General features: G+C 49.6%; 2 protein-coding genes across 2 annotated transcripts in view; both read left to right on the top strand.

The window, feature by feature from the left end:
* PFKFB2 (6-phosphofructo-2-kinase/fructose-2,6-biphosphatase 2) overlaps positions 1-7,393 on the top strand; it is a 7,660-nt gene extending 267 nt beyond the window's left edge. The window contains exons 2-13 of the mRNA XM_009870808.1: positions 205-271; positions 426-500; positions 640-696; positions 1,193-1,317; positions 1,676-1,883; positions 2,099-2,245; positions 2,809-2,913; positions 3,547-3,676; positions 4,234-4,296; positions 4,865-4,938; positions 6,374-6,565; positions 7,367-7,393. Of these exons, the coding sequence (XP_009869110.1) occupies positions 205-271; positions 426-500; positions 640-696; positions 1,193-1,317; positions 1,676-1,883; positions 2,099-2,245; positions 2,809-2,913; positions 3,547-3,676; positions 4,234-4,296; positions 4,865-4,938; positions 6,374-6,565; positions 7,367-7,393 (1,270 nt within the window). The remainder of the gene's footprint in view (positions 1-204; positions 272-425; positions 501-639; positions 697-1,192; positions 1,318-1,675; positions 1,884-2,098; positions 2,246-2,808; positions 2,914-3,546; positions 3,677-4,233; positions 4,297-4,864; positions 4,939-6,373; positions 6,566-7,366) is intronic.
* A 5,221-nt stretch (positions 7,394-12,614) lies between these two features.
* LOC104274993 (C4b-binding protein alpha chain-like) lies at positions 12,615-20,236 on the top strand. Its single transcript, XM_009870810.1, has 13 exons — positions 12,615-12,714; positions 14,827-14,988; positions 15,428-15,527; positions 16,073-16,158; positions 16,546-16,758; positions 16,937-17,119; positions 17,694-17,882; positions 17,970-18,167; positions 18,415-18,597; positions 18,864-19,052; positions 19,391-19,570; positions 19,704-19,819; positions 20,081-20,236. Exons 1-13 carry the CDS (start codon positions 12,615-12,617, stop codon positions 20,234-20,236), a joined length of 2,055 nt encoding a protein of 684 aa, XP_009869112.1.
* Positions 20,237-20,722: the final 486 nt, after the last annotated feature.

Here is a 20,722-nt window from a genome sequence, read left to right on the forward strand (position 1 = left end):
GGCTCCGGGCTGACACAAAGAGCAGGGGATGGATGCGGATGCCTTGTGATCGCTGCAGAGCCTCTGGGCTCTTGGGAAGGTGCAGGGGTGGGTTCTCCGTGGGCAGGGAGAGGAGGTATTTAAATCTTTCCCCGGTGGTTCAGAAGCCTTTGCTGCCTGAATACTTTGTGTCAGCTCTGACAACACCCTTTATCTCTTCTGCAGACGGTGTGCCTTGGTGGCTCTGGAAGATGTGAAGGCTTATCTCTTGGAGGAGTGCGGGCAAATAGCTGTAAGGCTCTTCTGAACTAAACATGGTTGTACATCTGGGTAGTTCAAAGCTTCCCAGGGCATTCGGGGACCTGCTTGTACTCCCAGATGATTTGGGGCTGGTTTAAAAGCCTTAGATAACATTTCTTATTGCTCCTTAACTCATTTTCTGGTAGGTGTTTGATGCGACCAATACAACTCGAGAAAGACGGGACCTCATCTTAAATTTTGCAAAGGAAAATGCTTTCAAGGTAGCGCATCTGTCTTTAATTTGTCCTTGGAGTTGCTGCACCGAGGGACGTCGGTGCTCCCTGGGGAGGGAGCTCTTGGCTCTGGATTCAGGGCAGAGTTCTCGACTCTCTGAAATATGTCTCCTTGCCTCCTCTGTAGGTTTTTTTCGTGGAGTCTGTCTGTGACGATCCAGAAGTCATCGCTGCCAATATCCTGGTGCGTGCTCCATTTTCCAGGCTCATCTGCCAGTGCCTGCCCGGGGAGCTTGGGTGCTCGGTGCAAGGTCACCAGCCACGATAGCTCACAGGAATGTCTGCAAATACCTCGCTCTTATGTTTCGCCTCGGAAATAAACAGCTAAGGCTTTGCAGGCTCATAAAAGCTAGAGATGTGATTGGTTATGTGAGAAGGTGGAAATCAAATGAAGCTGAGAAGTGTTTGACCTTGAAGCGTGATTTCCCGTCAGGGGGAGGCAGCAGCAGAGGCTTGCGGGGACAGCTCGCGGCGAGCCAGCTGTGTCTGTCGCAGCGCCAAGAGCTACAGCGCCTTCAGAGTCGCCCTTTGTTTCCTCCCCTGGAGCAGGTTTTTCCACAGGGCAGCGTTCAACAATGGGCATTTTTTTTTCAAAAGGGAAGAATAACGTTATTCAGCGTTGCATTTGTTCCTGGCTGAGTTTGCTTAGGTCTCACCAAGCCGTGTCGTCTCTTGGGCAGGAGGTGAAAGTTTCCAGCCCTGACTACCCGGAGAGAAACAGGGAGAACGTGATGGATGATTTCCTGAAGAGGATCGAGTGCTACAAGGTCACTTACCAGCCTCTCGATCCTGATGCATATGACAAGTAAGCAAAGCCCTGGGCTGCATTTAGCCCTGCACACATGAGCTGCTTTGCTTTGTCGATGCAGTTCTCTGGCTCAGGATGCTGTGATGTGTCTGCTCGAGCCTCTGCTCTCCCAAAGCGCGATTGCTTGCGTGAAGGTGATGTCCTTGGGTCTCGATTTGAAAGGATTTTTCTCCAGCGTAACGCAGCTCCTTGTTTAAGCACAGCAGTTGAGCATCTCTTCTGCTTTCTGCTGGAGCGCCCCGTGGTAGTGCTGATGCCTTTACTAGAGGATAAATAGCTAGATTACACCCGCAGGTGCACGTGCTTCGTTTTTAAAACCAGTCGTGTGGGTGTTCTTATTTTATGTTGACTCCAGAGATCTTTCCTTCATTAAAGTGATCAATGTGGGACAGCGATTCCTAGTAAACAGAGTCCAAGATTACATCCAGAGTAAAATCGTCTATTACCTAATGAACATTCATGTCCAGCCACGTACCATCTACCTTTGCCGACACGGTGAGAGTGACTATAACCTTGTCGGCAAGATTGGTGGGGATTCTGGTCTGTCGCCGCGCGGGAAGCAGGTATGTGCCTGGCAGCGCCCGGCTGCCGTGTGTGTGACGTGTTGTGGGACCGGGGGCAGAGCCGGGCGCTGCCTCCCCTCCGGCCAGGGGCAGGCCCGCAGCCGCATCTTGCCGCGACAGCCACAGCCCTTGAAATGATGCTTTTGATGGCGGCAGCAGCTCCGGCCCCTTCCTAACCTCCCTGGACTGTGTTTTTTTTTTTTTTCTTTTCCTAGTTTGCTCAGGCGCTGAAGAAGTTCATCGAAGAGCAGGAGATCGTGGATCTGAAGGTGTGGACGAGCCAGCTGAAAAGGACCATCCAGACAGCCGAGTCCCTGGGGGTCACGTATGAGCAGTGGAAGATCCTCAACGAGATCGATGCTGTGAGGGAAATGCTGATAGAAGCTTTTTATAGATGGAAAATAACATTTAAAAAAACCTTTGTCACGATAAAATCAACTATAACCTCTTCTTTTGTAACCATGTCCCTGTGTAACATACTCCAGCCATCATTGCAGGGTTTAGGCTGGTTTGGTGCAGGGCTGACAATGCCTGGAGCTGCTAGATCTTGCTGTGAGCAAGGATCCAGCTGGTGTGGAGAAAGAAAATAACGTGGAAGACCCCAGGCATTTGTCACGCTCTGCTGGGTGGACAAAGTTTGCTGCTCCCGCTCTCGTTCTTTGGGGCGTAAGAATATGCAGGGATGCTGCTCTAGAAATGGGTGCTCGTTTTCGTCCCTGGCAAACAGAGGATTTGAAATAAAAGCAAAAGCCTGTCCCCTTCAAACCACCCTGCTGAGCGTCCGGCTGTGACCGATACAATACTGGACATTTTCTTCGCATAAAGGGATTACTGAGCTCAGCCACTTGCTTTTTCTTTTCTGCCCATTGCATTCTCGTACCTCTGGCGAAATGAAGTGTGGTGTAACGAGTTGTTCTTCCCTCAGGGGGTGTGTGAAGAAATGACCTATGCAGAAATCGAAGCCAAATATCCAGATGAGTTTGCACTGAGGGATCAAGAGAAATACCTGTACCGCTATCCTGGAGGAGAGGTGAACACCCTTAAAAAATAGCGATGAAATAGAGTGTACCTAAGATTAATGAATATATGTAGAATTGAAGGAGTTTACATCATTTTAACTTGTTCTGCTGATGTTTGTATGAGAAACTGAAAACATAGGATCCTGAGTTCTCTCTTAGATGAAAAGTTTATTGATTTCCTTTATTGTGAGTTAATTGGGCCACTTGCCGAGTCCCTCAGTGCTCCCTTGGGCTCTGAGAGGTTTCTCCATCCTGCTTGTTTTGCTGAGGCCTCAGTTGTCCCTGTGAAAAACCATCCTGGAAAATGATTGTGGGTGGGGTATGGAGTCATCTCTGGGTTTACTTCATAACCTTGTTTAAGCACATAATTTACTGTTGTATTTGTTTTTCTTGCTGCACCCGTTGAGAGTTACCAGTGTTGTGAATCCTCCTGTAACCTGCGGGTTGCTGACAGCAGATTTCACCTTCTCACCTTCTGCTGTTTGCTTTTCTTTCAGTTGGGTTTTTTTTTGGTGTCATCCATCACTTCTGTATTTTGGTATTTTAACTGATACTTTCCTGAACATGAAGCTGTCTTAATTGCTACTTCTGCTATAAGCCTCTGTTTACAAAACCCCTTGAAAAATTCCCGTGTTGTTTTTCAGTCTTACCAGGACTTGGTCCAGCGCCTGGAGCCAGTAATTATGGAGCTAGAACGGCAAGGCAACGTCCTCGTTATCTCCCACCAGGCGGTTATGAGGTGTCTGTTGGCTTATTTTCTTGACAAGAGTGCAGGTACAAAAATAAATGTGTGATGTTAGGGGCTGGCTTCTCTCGCTGCTTCCTTTGCAGAGCTTTTTCGGAGGGTGGCTTGTAATTACTGTTTTGATTTTTCGCAACGGAAGAGCTGCTTAAAAAAAGAAAGAAAGAAAACATTTCTGAAATGCTTGGACTGTTGCACTTTGGTGGCGCACAGGGCTTTGCAAGAAGCTCTCTTGGCGAGACGCCTCTGGATTTCTGCTCAGCCCTTGTTTCAGGAGCTGTTTCCACCAGTATCTGTAGGAGTTTTTAACATAAAGAAAAAGTTTTCTGGTGCATCGGTAGCCTGGAAGAGTTGGCAGCGGCGCTGCAGCTCTGCGAAACACAGGCTCCTGGAGCTTAATAAAACTTAGAATAAAGTTAAAAAACTTTTAACGGAGTTTGAAGTAAAACTGTGGCAGCCGTGCTCTCCCACCCGTGGGCTGCAGGAGGGGATTGGAAATGCTGTGGGGCTGGTGAGGGGGGTCTGGGGGTCCAGGGGGGGTTGGCACAGGCAGCCCTACCCCCCCCCATAACGCTTGTCTCTCTCCTAGATGAGCTGCCCTACCTGCGCTGCCCCCTCCACACCATCCTCAAGCTCACGCCCGTTGCGTACGGTAAATATGGGGAGGGTTTGGGGTTTTCTGTGGTTTTTTTCTTTTTTTTTCCCGGATTAATGTGTTTGTATGAATCCAGTTGGCAAGCTTGTGTCTGGACGCGCTGTTAAAGCTTCTGGTGATATTTTTAACGTATAAAAAGGTTCTGGAGGGTTGGGAGGGGACGTGTGGGGGTGTTTTCCCGTGGCCTCTCCTTGAAACACGCGGTGATGGTCTGTGGGTTTGTCCTGTTTGTGCCACCAAGCTTGGATTTGGCTCTGGGGTGCAGTCAGCTGAAAATGGCTTTTCTGCATGGACCTCGGGCCCACGTCACGCAGGGCTGTGCTCTTGCACAGAAGGTTAGAGCCAGAATGCAGTTAAAGTGTCAAATTCTATTAATAGGGTGAACTGTTGATTTATGAGCTGTTTTATTTTAAAAAACCCACACACAATAAACCAAAAAACAGCAGAAAAAAACACTATTCCTGCTCACTTTCCATGCTGTTTTCAATATTAAAAAAAAAAGTTATTTAATAAATTACCTTTTCTCCTGTAAACTTGCCTTTTTTTAAAATTTTTTTTGGTAAAGGTTGTAAAGTGGAGACAATTACCCTGAACGTGGAAGCAGTGAACACCCACCGCGAGAAACCCTGCCTGAACTCAGTAAGGCTTTTTCCCTTTTCAGAAAAGTAACTAAACTGAAACACACTTAAATACCCGCTAGAAGTGGCCGATTGCTTTCAGTGACCAGAAGGACTCGCCGCAGAAGGAATCAGCAAAAGCAGAATTAATTGTAGGCTGGATTAACGTGCTTGCCAGGCCAGGGAGATACTTCAGGGCTATTGTGGGAAGCAGAAGGGGGCAGCTTCGGTTCAGAGGTTTCAAACTCCAGGTCTTGCTCTCAGCTTGCAGAGAGGTATTTGTTGTTGATGCTCTTTGCCTGGATTGTGAGAATTTCGAGGAGACTTGCCAGAATATTTGAACTTTCCTCATTGTCTCGATGAGCTTTCTCTTCCTAAAGCTGTGGAGGGGGTGAGGCTGGCCTCTGGGCTGGGTGTTTCCCTCGTCTTTACAGATTTCTTGTGCGTTTTCCTAGTATTTTGGTGCAAAGCAGGACCGTGGCGGTCCTAAACTTGGTACATATCAGAGCAGAAGGAGGTGGGTCTGTCTCAGCTCTGGGAATTTTCTTACAGCTGCGGTGCAAAGGCTTCACACTTTGACTTTATTTATGGAATTCTCTCTCCTGTTTCTTAACTGCTCTGCTCGACCGTCCACCTTGCTCAGCAAAGCACAGAACTACGTGCGAAATCTGTGGGAGTTGCTGCTATTTTAGGTTTTCGCTTTTGCAGACGCTGTTTTGCAGAAGGACTGACCCAGTCCTGCAGTTAGCCTGCGATCGCCTGTAATTAGCTCCCCCCAATTAAAGAGCACGAGCCAGCTCCGCTGTGCTAGCTCACGGGAAATCCAGATGCATCACATCTTAAGTTCTGGTACATTTAGGCTTTTAGCTGCCTCTTGTTGTCTTTTATAAGGAGCTGTTGGTTGATTGCCTGGGATAGGGTTATTTTATTTTTTTGTCCCAGCATAAAGGAGTCTGAAGGACCATAAATGAGGGGTGGAGAAACTGGGCGCCTGCATCTGCAGCTAAACCCAGCTGGCTGCGAAATGCTGGAGTGAGGATGTTCAGCGAGGTTTTTGTGACTGATCCCATGCTGGTGGTTTCCAGTTGAGCATTTATTGCTTCGATGTCTGCGTGGAAATTGCTGCTGCCCGCTCGGAGTCGGAGGCTGTGTCTGTTGTTCTTTGCTTTACTTGGGCAATGTGGGGAGAAGAAACACAAAAAAAGGGAAAGTTTTCTACATGCTCACAATTTTTTCCCCACCCTTAGTTGATTGTGAGAGGGAAAAAAGTTAAAAAACGTGGTTTCCCACTGCATGAGGTGGGGTTCACTGAGCTTTTTGGGATGCCTGCAGGTGGGGATGGTGCTGGAGGTGTGCGCTGCTGCTGTGTGATGGGGTATATATATATATATTTTTATTTTTTTTTCAACTGTGGTTCCCCCTCTTCATTCCTTGCTGTACCTTCCACCTGGGATCAGAACAAGCTTCCCGCCAGCCAAACCCCTGTCAGGATGAGAAGGAACAGCTTTACGCCGCGGGCCAGCGCGGAGATGGTCAGGCGCCCGCGACATTACAGCCTCGGGAGCAAACCCCTCGACCTGCTGGGACCTGCCCCAGCCCTGGAAGCTCGAGATGGGGCTGAGCGGCCGCAGCTGCAAGTCGGTGTCGAGGTGGTACCTTCCCTCTGCTCCCCCTCCCCACCATTGCCTGCGCGTGGGTCTTGAACACTATCTCTGCTCCTGCATGAAAATAATCTGGGTTAGACTCCCTTAATGAAAAAAAAATTAAAAAAAAAAAAGCAGAAAAAAACAACCAACCCCCCAAAAAAGGCAAACCCACAAAAAAAACCCCAAACCCCAGAGTTGCCCCCTTAAACTAGAATTGTGGTGCCAGAGGCTTTCGAAATCAGTCTCCGTGCAGGCGGGTTTCCATCGGTGCAGTAGGGTTTTGGCCGGGTTCTGGCAAAACCCTGTTTGGAAAGAGTCGCAAATACCCCCCTTGTCCTACTCTGCTGAAGCCAAGTGTCGCTGTGTCCCCGCGGTGACTCGGTAGGAAGTCTTTGCACCGGTGGTTTTGTCAGTGCCCATTTCCCTGCAGACCCTGACGCCTGCAGCTTTGTTGAGCCCCTTGGGTGCCCAAATTAAAGGAATTGCGTACTTCAGAGGTTAGTGTTTTCCGGGCTGTTCAGCGAGCCCGTGTTCTTGTTCTCCTCGTCGCTGGCAGCAAGTGGCCAGAGACTGAAAGAAGGGGCGACGCAGCTGGGGTGAAGGCTGCTGGGTGCTGCAGCTCCCCACGTCCTCACCCTCCGTCAGCTCTGCCGTGGTACAAGCCTGCCCTGAGCTCCCCAACACAAAATCTTCGGGGTTGCTTCACTTCTTTCCTTGTTTGCTTTGCTGCTTCTTACTGCTATTTTTAAATCTCCTTTAAAACGCGCTACGAGCTATCCTGTGCTGTTTCTTTTTCCTTTGCAGCCTCAAGGGGGAAATGCTTGCCTGTGAGTACCGCTGACAGCAGCTTGTGTGTGCTCTCTTTTGGTTTAGTAAGTAGGACTTCTCTTCATTCGTGTTGCATGGAAACTGCCTTGGGGAAGGATGAAGGCGTGGAGCAGGAGGAGGGCTTCTGAGGGATAATAACCCAAGGGTGGGCTTGGAGGTGGCACAAGCCCTGTCCTCAGGCTTTGGGGTCACTGCTGGGGTGGCTGCTGACCTGCTCTTGCTCTCAGCAAAGCTCTGCTCCCTCCTTGCCTTTGTGCTTTGTCCTGGAAGTGTAGCTCTTCCAGCAATTTTTCTCAAGGCATCTGCTCGGTCTCTCTCCATCGCTGGTATTTAGTGTCCTAGGACTTGCAGGTGTGGGGTTGATCCTAAAGTTACGTGCCCCCATCTCCTGTTTTCTAGTGTGTGACAGTTTTTAGGCTTTTAGTAACGTTGAAGAGTTTTCTTACTGCCTGCGCTGCCAAAGCTGTGGGAGCGCACAGAGCAGCAAGCTCAGGTATCGCTGCAGAGCTTCTGCCACGTGGGAGCGGTCCAAGTGAGGGGAAAAGGAGAAAGAACTTGAGCTGGGGGAGCTTGTGATAAATCTGATAAATCAGTTTTCCTATCCTGAGTAATACTAATTTAGAATCGAATGGATTTGTCTTTACTCTGAACCAAAAGGAGCCGTGTGTTTGGAAAATGAATGTGTTTGCCAGCCTTGCAAAACTACTTTTTTAACGTTCCAAGTGTTTCTTTTTCCGCTATGTGTAAGCAAATAACTCAGACTTCCTAGGAAGGGTTTGCAGATAAACGAAAGTAACTTGGTCCAGCTTTGTTCCAGTACAAACATCCCTCCTTCTTAGCGCTGCTGTTTTGCTTGGGAAAGTAGGTTGTGAGCAGCTGTTACGGATTAGCTCTGTCTGATGATGGTTACTTTAAGTGTCGTAGTCAGGAAAGCTGTTTCGTTTATCTATTTTAAATTGCAAATAGAAAACATGTAGGGCCTGGATTTCCTGACTATTGGATTCTAAGCGTTGATGCCTACTGTTAAATTTCAGCAAATCGGCTCCGTAGCTGTGCCGTTGAGGTTTTTTAATTGCAGAACAGTGCTGGTTAGGCAGGAAGACAAACTGCACACGTACCCGTTGGGTCGCAGTCTCAAAGTGCTGCAGGAAATCCTGGCTGTCGGATTTTAACTGGTGTGATTGCATGTTTGTAAATATATGTAGTTCCCTTGTACTGACTCGAGTGAGTTCCTACTCTCTGCCGGACACTCGGTGAGGCAGTGGAAGGGGTTTTGTCAAAGCTATTAAGTATTTATTGTGGCTAATATGCAAACTAATTGCTGTAATGTCTTTTATGTGTGTGCTGGAAGTGTACTCTCCCATGGGGGAGATAAATAAAAGCGAGTAACAGTGCTGAGCCCTGCTGTCTCCTGCTTTAGCACCTCCTGCCTCACCTTTGGGGTAACCTGTACTCCTTCTCTCTCCTTTCTAGAGGATGGCTGGTTTAACGGTGTAGAGCTTTGCTCTTTCATCTCGGATTCAGCTGGGATTTCTGGCACCAGGACGAGCCCTGCGGATGGGACTCGAGCATCCCCAGAGCACAGTGAGCCACAGGCCAGCTCTCTTCTCTGAAATCTGTTGAGTTTTTTTTTTTTTTTAGTATCTGTCTGTGTCTTTTCTTTCTGAATGCTGAAATGTCTGTCAGTGAGGTTGGAGGAAATGTATTACTGAGATTTTTGTCAACCTGCTTGTAATACGTGTGAGCTAACATTTCCCTGGGCTTATTAGGGTGTTAAAAATAGTGTCCCACGACCTTCCTCCTGGTTAAATGGCAAAATTAACCGCAGCGTATGTGAGGACAAAATGGTCACATCCGTACTTGCTGAAGCAGCTTTTCTTTGGAAGACCAAGTCTCCAGGTGTGGGGTTTTTTGGGTTTTTTTTACCTTTTTTAAGTTCAAACAGTTATTGCCATCCAAAACTTCGTCATTTCACTTTGCTTTCACGACTGGTGATGTGAATCCTCCCGAGCTGAGCCTCTTCTTTTGCTCCGGGAAGGCTCTTGTCCAAACTTGTGAGGTCCACAAATCCCCCAGGACGTCCCCTGCGAGGGGCAGAAGGGAACAAAGGCTCCTGGAACCAGAAAAGCTGCCAGCGCTGCCGAATCCGAGCTCAAGTCCTGCTTTGGCTTTGCCTCCTGATCTCATCCTCTCGCTCGTTTTTTTCCTGGGTTTTGTGGACGCTTTTAATCCACTGCAGCAGAAAACGGGACCTCGCGCAGAGAAGCACAGGATTTTTACCAGCTGTCTTTTTAATGTACCGGATTTTAGGCCCACAAAAAGTTTTTAAACTTTCCTGTGGATAAGCTGTGAATGTTACCATTGTTTAATGCTGCCTTTACTAGAGTTTAAACTGCTTTGGTGTTTAGTGCCCGGGGGTGAAGCTCCTCTGCGGCGCCATCCCCCACCCAGGTGCAGGGGAAGCAACACCCCAAATTTACCTTTTTCTTCCCCAAGTCTTGACTTGAGTTTTGCCAAACTCCGTTTTACCACACTCCTCCTGTTCTTGCTCTAAGGGCAAAACCGTCAGGTTGGGTGAAGAAAGGAGCGTTTAGGTATGAAGCAGGAGGCTGCTCTGATGCTGGCTGTTCCCAGGATTTATACGAGCAGCGTCTGGGACCCAGGCTGCTTATTTTCCTCGTGTAAATAAATGAATGTCAGCTGTGCCCAGCGTAGGGATCAGTGTGCGGGACACGTTGGTGCCCTGGCTGTGGAGGAGCTCAGCAACCCCAGAGCCTGAGGTTTACCTGGGGAATTTGAGCTCAAACCTGGCTGTTTTTTTTTTTTTAAACACTCCCAAGAGCTTTAATTTGATAAAGTTGAGCTAGAATGAGCTGTGGTGAAGGCACTAATCGTGACCCTTCCGGGTTTCTGAGGAGCAGAAGTGCTCATCTAGAGTTGCGCCACAGAGGGATGAAATTCAGTAGGTGAGAAACTTGAGTTTTATTAGTTTTGTTCCTTGGGCTGTTCCCGCCGGCGTGCGGGTTTGCTGCAGCCTCTGCGAGAGCAGCACAAGTCTGTTCTTCGGTGTTAAATGTTGCAGCGATTAGAAATAAGTAAGGAAAAGAAAAAAAAAGGGAAAAAAAAGAGAGAAAAAAACGTCGAAGAGATGATAGCCTGTTGCTTGGTAGTGCTCGCTGTCACACTCCAGTAATGCTCCAAACGCACAAACCTGGGCTGGCTGCTCCTCCTGAGAAGCCTCCTGCTCTGCGGGGGAAGGAGGGGCAGAGATGTGCTGGGGGGTGTTTACGCACAATACTCTGTAATAACTTGCTGAGGAATTAATTATATTTGTATCATTGAGTAGTTAAAGAGACAAAAATATATTTTTTTCCTGCCAGAACACATGAATGTAGCTGTTAATATGTTGGAGGTTTTGTTTTTTAATCCCTGCTGGTTTTGGTTTTTAATCCTTGGTAAAAATGAGGTTTGCAGTTTTGCATCCCTGACCGTGGGTCCCTTATTCCTCCCAAGTGGGTCTTTACTTTGGCCGAGGCTGTCTCTGCAGACAGCAGTGTTTGTGCCTTGGTGCTTTAATGAAAGCCTAGCTAGCCTTTTCCCCTGCATTTTAATTTTCAAAAGGTGTAAACACGCATGTCTAGAGCAGAGCAGCAGCAGATTTATGATGCCGCACGGGGGGATTGTACCCGACACGGCAGGGCCCGGGTGCCTGCCCGACACGGCGGGTCCCGGGTTCCTGCCAAGCCCCGAGGTGATGCTGGGGAGCCCACGCACCTCCCAGCCCCAAATGGGCTGGCGGGTCCCCCTGCCAGGGATTTCCTTGAAATCACCTGATTCCGTTGGCACCGTGCGTGCAAATACCCCAGAGTAAGTAAATAAAGATTGCACAAGGTCCCTCAGCTGCGGGTTGGCTGCTGGTCGAGCTGGTGTCTTGGGCTGGGCAGGTTGAATTTGGAGGTGTGGGAGTGGAGGCTCAGTGCCTTGGTGAAGCTTTTTCTCTATTTCCCTGCCTTTGTCCCCATTTCTGTCAGCAGAGGTGGTGGTGGCTGCTGTCACCTTAGTGAGTGGTGGCAGGGCCACCCGCGGGACCTGAGCCACCGTCCAGGGGCTTGCTGCCCCATCGGTGTTATGGGCGGGGGCATTTTAAAGAAGAATGATTTAATGAAAACCTGTTCTGTCTCTGCTGCCAGTCATGGGGAAAAGGAGGAAACAGGCTGAAAACCGGCCGGGGCAGCTCGAGTTTGTGTACGCTGGCTGTGACGTTAGAGCTCAGCCAGGCGTCCCCTTCCCGGCAGCTGCGGGCAGGGGGCCGAGGGCGATGGGGAAGTCCAGACCAGGCTCCTTGGGAGAAGAGGCATCACTGTCAGGGCTTCCAGGAACCCGCTGGCCCCAGGGGGGCGACCCAAACCCTCCCCCTGAAGGGCGCTGGGTGACATCTCCAGTGGTCGTGCTGCTCCTCCGTCTCTGGGCGCTGTTTGCAAACTTCTCTGTGTTCAACAACGTGGATGTTACGCGTCTGCTCGCAGTTTGTTGCCAGGCTCCTTGGGAGAAGAGGCATCACTGTCAGGGCTTCCAGGAACCCGCTGGCCCCAGGGGTGCGACCCAAACCCTCCCCCTGAAGGGCGCTGGGTGACATCTCCAGTGGTCGTGCTGCTCCTCCGTCTCTGGGCGCTGTTTGCAAACTTCTCTGTGTTCAACAACGTGGATGTTACGCGTCTGCTCGCAGTTTGTTGCCGCTGTCTGCTGTGTTTTTTAGGTTTTAAGATACTGCAATGTATGTGATCGTGTGCTGTGTGTTGCATACTCTGTGCGCTTGAGCATAGACAGCCCATCGGCATTTATTTACATTAAAAGAAATTTTAAAAAAAATACAGATCCAGTTTCCTCTGTTATTTTCCATTATTGTTTGCTGTAACTTATCTACTGTGTGCTGGGATTGTGAGGTGATGGGGAGTTTGGGGAGTCTCTGGAAAGGGTTTGGAGGGGGAGGATGGGTGTCTCTGGCTTCTGGGAGTTGGGCTGGAAATGGTAAATCCTGCACCTCCGAGCTACTGCTGCCATTGCCTTCCCTCATCAGTTTTCAGGGGATTAAATGTGGTGAATGTTTCTGGAAAAATAAAATAAAGCAAGCGCTTAGATTTGGCAGAATAAACCAACACTTGAGGGAAGCACAACCTGGGCTAAAAAGACTGTTGTCGGGTTCTTGATGGTGATTCAAGCCGGGATGAAGCCGAGCAGCCAAAGTGCTGAAAGCAGCAAACGCCTACGACTCTTGTCCCTGGAGAATGACCCCCCAGCGGTGGTGGATGGAGGAAAAGCTTTTGGTGAGCCCAAGGGCAGCTGGGCTCCCATCACAGACCCGAGTGTCCGGCTCTGTGCGAAACTCCCTGGGACCTCCTGAGCTCCTGAGCCCCAGCTGCCCTCGCTCTTAGGGAATCAGTGGATTTGGCTGAAGGAAAATGTATTTCAAACGCTGGCCACAGGCTTTTGAGGTCAGGAGGGATGAGCTCATGCCTGACGTGCCCCGGGGTGAAGCAGTGCTCCTGAGGAGGCCCCTGGGCATCCCCTGAGGGTGCTGCAGGGTGGGACGGGCAGGCTCCTGCTCTGCGGGGATTGTTTCGACGACAAGTTGGCAGCTCTCGCGCAGAAAACAAATAATTTCAACATCTGCTTGGGTTGCATTCAGTTTTCTAGCATTTTGCTCTGTGGGTTGAATGAACTACTTCTTCCTTGCTCGGAGGAGGAGTTAATGATTTATGGGTCAACTGGCACAATTCTTTGATTTCTGCAGAATTCAAACTTTTCCGCAGTAAGCTGTATCAGAGCTTGTAGGCGTATCAGAACTCCTCCTTTAAGGCTGCAGGGACGAGGGGAGGGCAACCACAGCTTTGTCTTACAGGACTTGAACGTGCCGGGTCTCCATCTCCTGCTGCCAGACCTCCAGGTAAGATAACTCTGAGCCACAGAGCTTTAGGTGACGTCGCTCCGGGGAACCGGGCTGGAGCTTTTCTGCAACTCTGGCAGGCACAAAGATTGGTAAATTAAATAAAATGAAACCCAGGGCTGTAACAAATGTTGAGGGAAAGCCAGAGGAGTGAAAGAGCTGCAAGGAGTGTTGGGTTTAGGGCAGAAAGCATCACAAAAGATTCTGGTTTCCAGGAGCAGGGTGGGCACTCGGAGCATGCAAAGCATTGGGAAGGTTTAGGCTCAAAAACGGTGATCCTGGATAAATAATTCTGAGAGGTCTCATCTTGCTGATCATGGTGCCAAGCTAGTCCAAATTGCACTCAAATTCCATTTTTTAAAGAACTTTACTCTCCTGCATTACTTGCGTGCTTTATAGCTTTACTCCAGGTCATGTTATTTGTGCAAAACTGATGTGTCCTTTTGATTAGATGCTTCTCTCTCCGTCTCTGCACGCAATTTGTTGCTGGGGGACTGTGCTGACTCCAGCAGGATTTCGTCTGACTGTGAATTTGCTTCCAAGAGATTTGTTACTAAACCAAAATGTTTTACCCATAAGATAACTTTCAGGGGGCTTTTTACAGAAGGCATAGATGAGTTCCTTGCCCTGCAGGTATTGGCAATATAGCATTTTTGCATTTTAGCTGAAAGCTGCATTCTCAAAAACCGCAGATGAAGGAGACCAGCAGAACCAAGCCTACGGGAACTGCTTAACCTCTACGACCAGCAGAGAGATGGAGCCAACGAGACCCGTCCGTGTGAGTGATGATGATCTTGAACATAAATAACCCTCCCCGCTATTTTTTACAGATATTTGGCCCGGAAAAAAATGTGGTAACTTCTGTGGGAGCTCCCAGGAGGCTGGAATAAAGAAAGATGCCGACTTCAGAGCTGGGGCGGCAGAGGGATCCCGCTGCTCTCTTTGGGCTACTCCTCGCCGCTGCTCTTTTTGTGGCTGTGCAGAGTAAGTGAACAGCAGGAGGGAGAGAACCCGTCGGGTTAAACTAAGATCCCTCAAAGGGAAACTTTCTCCTGGGATTCAAAAGGCTTGGATCCTTCTCTTCCTCATTGCCTTTGCATTTCGAGAACGTTTTAAATCTTTGTGATCTCCCTTTGCTATTTTTTCCTTTCCGTGTAAAACAGACGTAAAATTATTCCAGCTGGAAAAGGTGCAATGATTTCTACTAATTGGGGAGGGGAAATGGTTAATCTGGGCTTCATGACCAGCCTTTGAAATGGCTGGATGAGGTGTGAGGAGGACCAGGACCTCGTGAGGTGATGCTGCTCCCTGGTCCTCAGTCACAGACTGTGCCTCCCCTCTTACTTCTACCTTTAAGGAGTTTTAAGGCCACTGATGCATCCTCTCCAGAACCTTCAGGCCTGAGCTCCCCCTCCTCTTCCTCCCAGCATCTTGCTGATGGAATTTCTGTCGGCAGGTGACTGTGATGCTCCGCCACGTCTCTCATCTGCAGAGCTGAGGGAGCAGTACCGTGAGTTTACCACCTTCCTCTACGGATCAGCAGTGGAATACGACTGTCGTCCAGGTTACATCCAGGTGAGAAAAGTCAACGTCCGAAACGCCCTTATTTGTGGAAAAGATGGCCAGTGGCACGGATCACAGGAGTTCTGTGCGCGTGAGTATATTTTGAGTTGACTTTCGCTTCTGTGTTTTCTTCGCTGCTTATTAATCAGCTTATCCTGTGGGATAGCGGGAGATGAGTTTGTGTTCCCATGATGGCAAAAACTGGAATCTGCTTTGCTGCTGGCTGCGTGTGCTGCCTCAAAGCACGTCCTTCTGCTCAGGCAATTTGCAACTCCCGGCCCAAAAGCAGTGTTTCAGACTTGTGGTAGGAGAATCCTACAGAAGAAGCGCTGTCTTGCTTGTTGGGGTTACTGCAAAACCTGCTTCGGCTGCAGAGGCTGGTGTGCAGGTTGTGATGCAAGTCATGGAATAATTGAGGGTTCTAGGGGAGATCCAGAGGTCCATCCCCTTGGAGGAGTCTTCTGCTTTCCTGCTGCGTTTTCCCTGATTCTTCGAGAAACTGAACTAACTCCAGTCCTCTTGTCGCCCAGCGAGGCGGTGCATCTACCCCGGAGAGCCGGCCAACGGCAGACTCGTCCTAGCAGAAACGTTCGCTTTTGGCTCAACAGTGAATTTCACCTGCAACACGGGGTAAGGCAGGAGCGCTCGGGGCACAGGTCCTCTGCTTCCCCGGGCATCTTTCTGAAGTGTTTTCCCCTCTAGATCACAGCCTGTGTGGTCAGAAGCCTCACCAGCACAGGAAAATGCAGACTGTGACTGAATTATCTTTTAAGCGCTCCTTTGAAACCTTTAAGACTCACTGAGCTTTCTTTATCTCAAACTTTGAGGCAGTTCTTCCCAAGCTCAAGTTCACTCTCCTGACCCTTTCTGAACCATTTCCAATATTTCAGTGTCTTTTTGAGGAAAAGACATCAATACTGCACTCCGAGCTGTAGCGAAAGCTACGCTGGCTGATGAAGCAGATGATTTTCCTTGGAAACCATGTAACTTTTTTATTATTTTAAAAGTGCTTTTTGTAAAAAGCCAGCGTGTCACTGAAAAAAATTACATCAATGGCAATTTTCTGATCTGCTGTAATTATGACAAAGAAGCCCAAACCATCCCGACGGTAATGTTAGAGCTAATACATCAAAGCTGAGCTTGTCGAGTAATTCCCTCTCCCCTGTTTCGCACAGGTACAGGCTGGTTGGAAGTTCTCAAATTCAGTGTGTAATTAAAGATGATGTTGTTTCATGGGACAAAGATATTCCCTTCTGTGAGCGTAAGTACATTAATTGATCTCCTGCTTAAATGGGACTGGGGATGGGTACGGAGCAGTCGTGTTGCCCTACGGAGGATTTCAGCAGTTCAACATGTGGTGGAGTGTGGAAAAACAATTTTTTCTTTGTGTTTTTCTTCCTGCATCATCCTGCAGAAAAGTTTATTTGCTGCCTGGGAGTAGGGCAGCTGCCTGTGAGCTTGGTCTGTCCCCAAACCCCTCAGTGCCTGGGTTCAAGCTCTGCTGCCTGTGGGCAGGCATGAAACAACCTTGAGACCTGCCCTTAAATTTCTCAGGTGCTTCAATTTTTTTTTTTACCAGTTCAAAAATCAGTTAATTTTCTCTCTTCTCCTTCTCTCCTTCTACCGTTTCTCCCCCTGCCCTCTCCAGCAATACCGTGTTTACCCCCTCCAGAAATAGCTAATGGGGAGCACAACGGAGCTGACAAAGACCACTTTGAATACGGGACATCTGTCACTTACTGGTGCCACCCTGTCAAGAAGGGACAGAGACCTTTCTCACTGGTGGGAGATGCCTCTATTTTCTGTACAACCACAGATAACGTAAATGGTGTCTGGAACAAGCCAGCCCCAGAATGCAAAGGTGAGCAGATAAAAAAAATATATATGTATAGAGTAGGGGGTTCGAAACTAGTTTTGTCACCCTGCTGCCTTGCCATGCCCACTTGGAGCCTTTTTGGTGAACCCCCCTTCTGCTCCGAGAATGTTTTTAACACCCTCTTGAGCGTAACTGCTGACGTGGTGGCATTTCCCTGGCGCAGTGGTCACCTGTGAGCAGCCGCAGGTGGAGAACGGGAGGCTGCTGAGCAGGTACCGCCGCGACTACGCCTACGGAGACAGCGTCCTCGTCGACTGTAACTTCCGCTACAGCCTGAACGGCAGCGACACGTCCACGTGCCAGGAGAGCGGCCTCTGGGAGCCTCCGCTGCCGCGCTGCCAGCGCAGTAAGTGCGACCCCGCCGGGGCAGCAGCTTCGCTTCTGTCAAGTTCCCCCCTACCTCAGAAAGCATTAGGTCATGGAGGTGATGGCTCCGAGACTGAACTTTGGGGATTTTTGATTTTATTTTATTTTTTTCTAATCTGGGATTTTTGATTTTATTTTATTTTTTTTGCTAATCTCTCTTTTAGCACTAGGTTGACTTTAGGAACTTATAACTTGGGGCTGTAGAGACTAAAGCCGTTCCAGCTGGTGAGCATTTCTCAGTAGAATTCAGAGGGGCTAAATTGACCTTTCTGTATTTAATATTTTAGAGCCTCAGATAGCATAAACTTTATTAGAAATCATACCTCATTATAGCAGTGAAAATAGCCATGCAGCCCAAAACTGTTCGTATGTTTTTGCTTGTCTCCTTTGCATTCGCTCTTTGGCATCGCTGAACTCAAATGATTATGTGCATCTCAGAAAGGACAACGAGAGCCCACATTTTTTACCCAAATTCTCTCTCTTATGTTGCATACCATTATGGGCCTCGCTGATTTACCGCTGGCAATGTCCCTAAATTGATATTTCATCCCTAGGTAGCTGTGATGACCCTCCCAACGTGCACAATGCTGTTAAAGCAAAACTTGCCGGTAACCTGTTTCCTGTGGAGACCGTGGTCACCTACGAGTGCCGGCAGGGCCACCAGTTCAGCCCAGGAGAAACCACACGGCACATCCAGTGTCTGCCGGACTTCACGTGGACTGAAACTCCACCTCCTTGTGAAAGTGAGTCTACCTTCCTAGCAAACACCCCAGCCCCCCTAGGTGGCATCGCCCTGGTTTTCACACTCGCTGACATTTGGCATTTCTCAGGAATCCGCTGCCCAAATCCAGATGTCAGGAATGGAAGGCCCTTTAATGTCTGGGGACAGAAGGTTGATTACGTGTATGGAGACAGGCTGGAAATCATGTGTACCGAGGGCTATGCCTTCAAAGGTCGCGGCAGTAGCCTTGTGCTTCACTGTACGAGCGATGGTAGATGGGATCCAGAGGTACCAGAGTGCACTCCAGGTAGGTGAGACTTGGTGAAGCGTGTTGGCTACTCCTTAGTTTTGACTCTGTAGAGCATAGCTGTCTGTTGACATTCACAGGAAAATCTGCGTGTGGCCAAAGGAGGCGTTGAGACCTGCACCTGGTTGATACTCACCTTTTTTTCCAGGGTTCGGATGTTCTTGATGACTGTCTTCTCTGTAAAAAGTGTCTTCACTGGAGTTCTTCCTGAAAAGGCATGACATCCTTTACTTTCTCTTGTTTCTAGAACCTCGTTGCCCAAAGCCAGATGTTGCTCATGTGAGAGAGGTGTATAAAAGCAAAACTGACTACACGGTTGGGACCCGAGTGAGGCTGGCGTGTGATTCAGGCTATGTCCTCAGGGGCCAGGAGGTGACCGAGTGTCAGGCTGATATGAGCTGGGCTCCCCCGTTACCGTTTTGTGACAAAGGTATGTGTAACGTCGTGCTGAGAGGAAATCTGGTGTGTGAGTATCCAGAAAGAGCCGTCGGTAGGTGACCTGCCTTTGTCATCTGCTCTGGGGAAGGGGACGACGATCACCAGCTCAGGGCTGGACGTGTCTAGGTGTCTTCTCCTGCAGCTGTGACCCAGGCGGGACCTGAGTGAGAGGTTGGAGCCTGGAGCTGGTGTAAGAGGCAAGAATCCAGGCAGCGACTTCATGTGTTTATTTTCTTACCAGTTCCCCTTATTCCACAGCCTGTGGTCCCCCTCCCCAAATCGCCAGCGGCCGCCACTCTGGCTTGGGACAGGAGCAGTTCACCTATGGCGCAGAGGTGACGTACAGCTGTGCTGAGGGTCTGTCCCTCCTTGGGGACCCGTCCATCTACTGCACTTCCAACGACGGGGTGAACATGACATGGAGCGGACCTGCCCCGGAGTGCAGGCGTGAGTCGATTCTCCTGTTCTGGCTCAGACTGAAGCCAGGAGCGTTGTGGGTATGATTGTGGGACTAAGCCCCAGCCCAGCTCCCTGCCCTGGTCCAGGAGCTCCAAACCTGGAGTGGTTTCATGCCCATGCAGCTCCCCTGGCTCTCGTGCAAAGCTCTCAGCACCACGAGCTGCTCAGTCACACCGGGGACTCCTGGGGCTGCTGGAGACAGCTGAGGGTCAATTCTTACACTCGAGTATAGCCAGGATGCAGAGAGCATCTGCCCGACCTGGCTCCCCGGCATCCCCGGGGAAGGGCAGCAGCCAAACCCACCGCTCCCTCCTCTCTCCCCGCAGTGGTTCGGTGCCCCGCGCCCGCCGTCGAGAGGGGAAGGATGACTCCACAGAGGTTCACGTTTCCCTACGGGGCAGCCGTGCAGTTCTCCTGCGACGAAGGCTTCAAGCTGCACGGCGATGCCGAGAGCCGGTGCCTGGCCGACGGCACCTGGCACCCCCTCCTGCCCGTCTGCCAGCCCGGTGGGTACCAGACCCCACAGATGCCCCCACAGGCCAGGGGTGCTTCTCCTCTGACCTGCCAGCCGCAGGTGGCACTTGCAGGGTGTTTTCTCTTCTGCCTCCTCCCACTACATTAATTATTCTTTCCTTTCAGTTCAGTGTTACCGACCCATAGCACAGGAGGGGAACCTTGTGGTTAACTCTTATAAATTATGGTACAAGGTGAATGAAACTCTGTCCTTCTCTTGCCAACGTGACGGCCGTCTGTCAGTAGGTACAAAATCCACCTGCTCGGCTAATGGCACTTGGATCCCACTGCCCACGTGTGTAAGTACCACCATCTGCCCAGGCTTTTTCTCTTTCTTGGCCCATTTATAGCCTGGAATAGCTCTGGTCTGACCCCACGAGTGGGGTTGCTTCGTTACAGTAGAGCTGGTGCAGTTGAGGGGCTGCAGTGGGACGGGGATGCTCAGCACATAGGTCCCTGCAGCAGAGCCTCATGCCCTCTGTCTTGTTTTGGTTCTTTTAAAGAAAAAGCATGATACTTGTGAGAAGATTCTTCAAAACAGCGAAGCTTTCCAGTGCGGGATTCCTCTGACAGAACTGAAAACTCTGCTGGAAGTCCAGAAACTGTACCTGGAGATCCAGAAACTTGAAAGGGAGCTGAAAGCCACAGCATACGGCTGACTGTTGTCACTGGTATCATAAGAACCATCCTTTTGCGTGCTGAATAACCATGTTGACTGAGGATTTTTTATATCACTTCATAATTTGTGCTAATGCTTAAGTAGGCAGAGCAAAAATTGCCAATCAGTCAAGGAACAGATTTGGTCGTATGGGGAGTCAGAGAGCGGCTTCTTCTGGCTCATTCTGTTAGAGCTCACTGGGTTAGGTTTGTACATCGCTTTATACATTTTAAAGCTTTACATTTAGCCGTGTTTGTCACGCTGACGAGGCGCATTTAGAAAGGAGCTGAGCGGAAAGTAAATTTTTGTGGGAGCTGAGCAGGCACCACACAGACCGGGGTGCATGTGGTGAGACCCACCAGCCCACCCTCGCCCCAGCACTGCCGCTGCAATCCAGCACCTTGCTACTCTGATCCTCTGCCTTGCATTCGTTAATGCAAACCAGCAATTAACTGCCTAATTGGCTGTGACCTTGAGAGCAGGCACA

The sequence above is a fragment of the Apaloderma vittatum genome, unplaced genomic scaffold (assembly GCF_000703405.1).
Source record: "Apaloderma vittatum isolate BGI_N311 unplaced genomic scaffold, ASM70340v1 scaffold6186, whole genome shotgun sequence".
NCBI lineage: Eukaryota > Metazoa > Chordata > Aves > Trogoniformes > Trogonidae > Apaloderma > Apaloderma vittatum.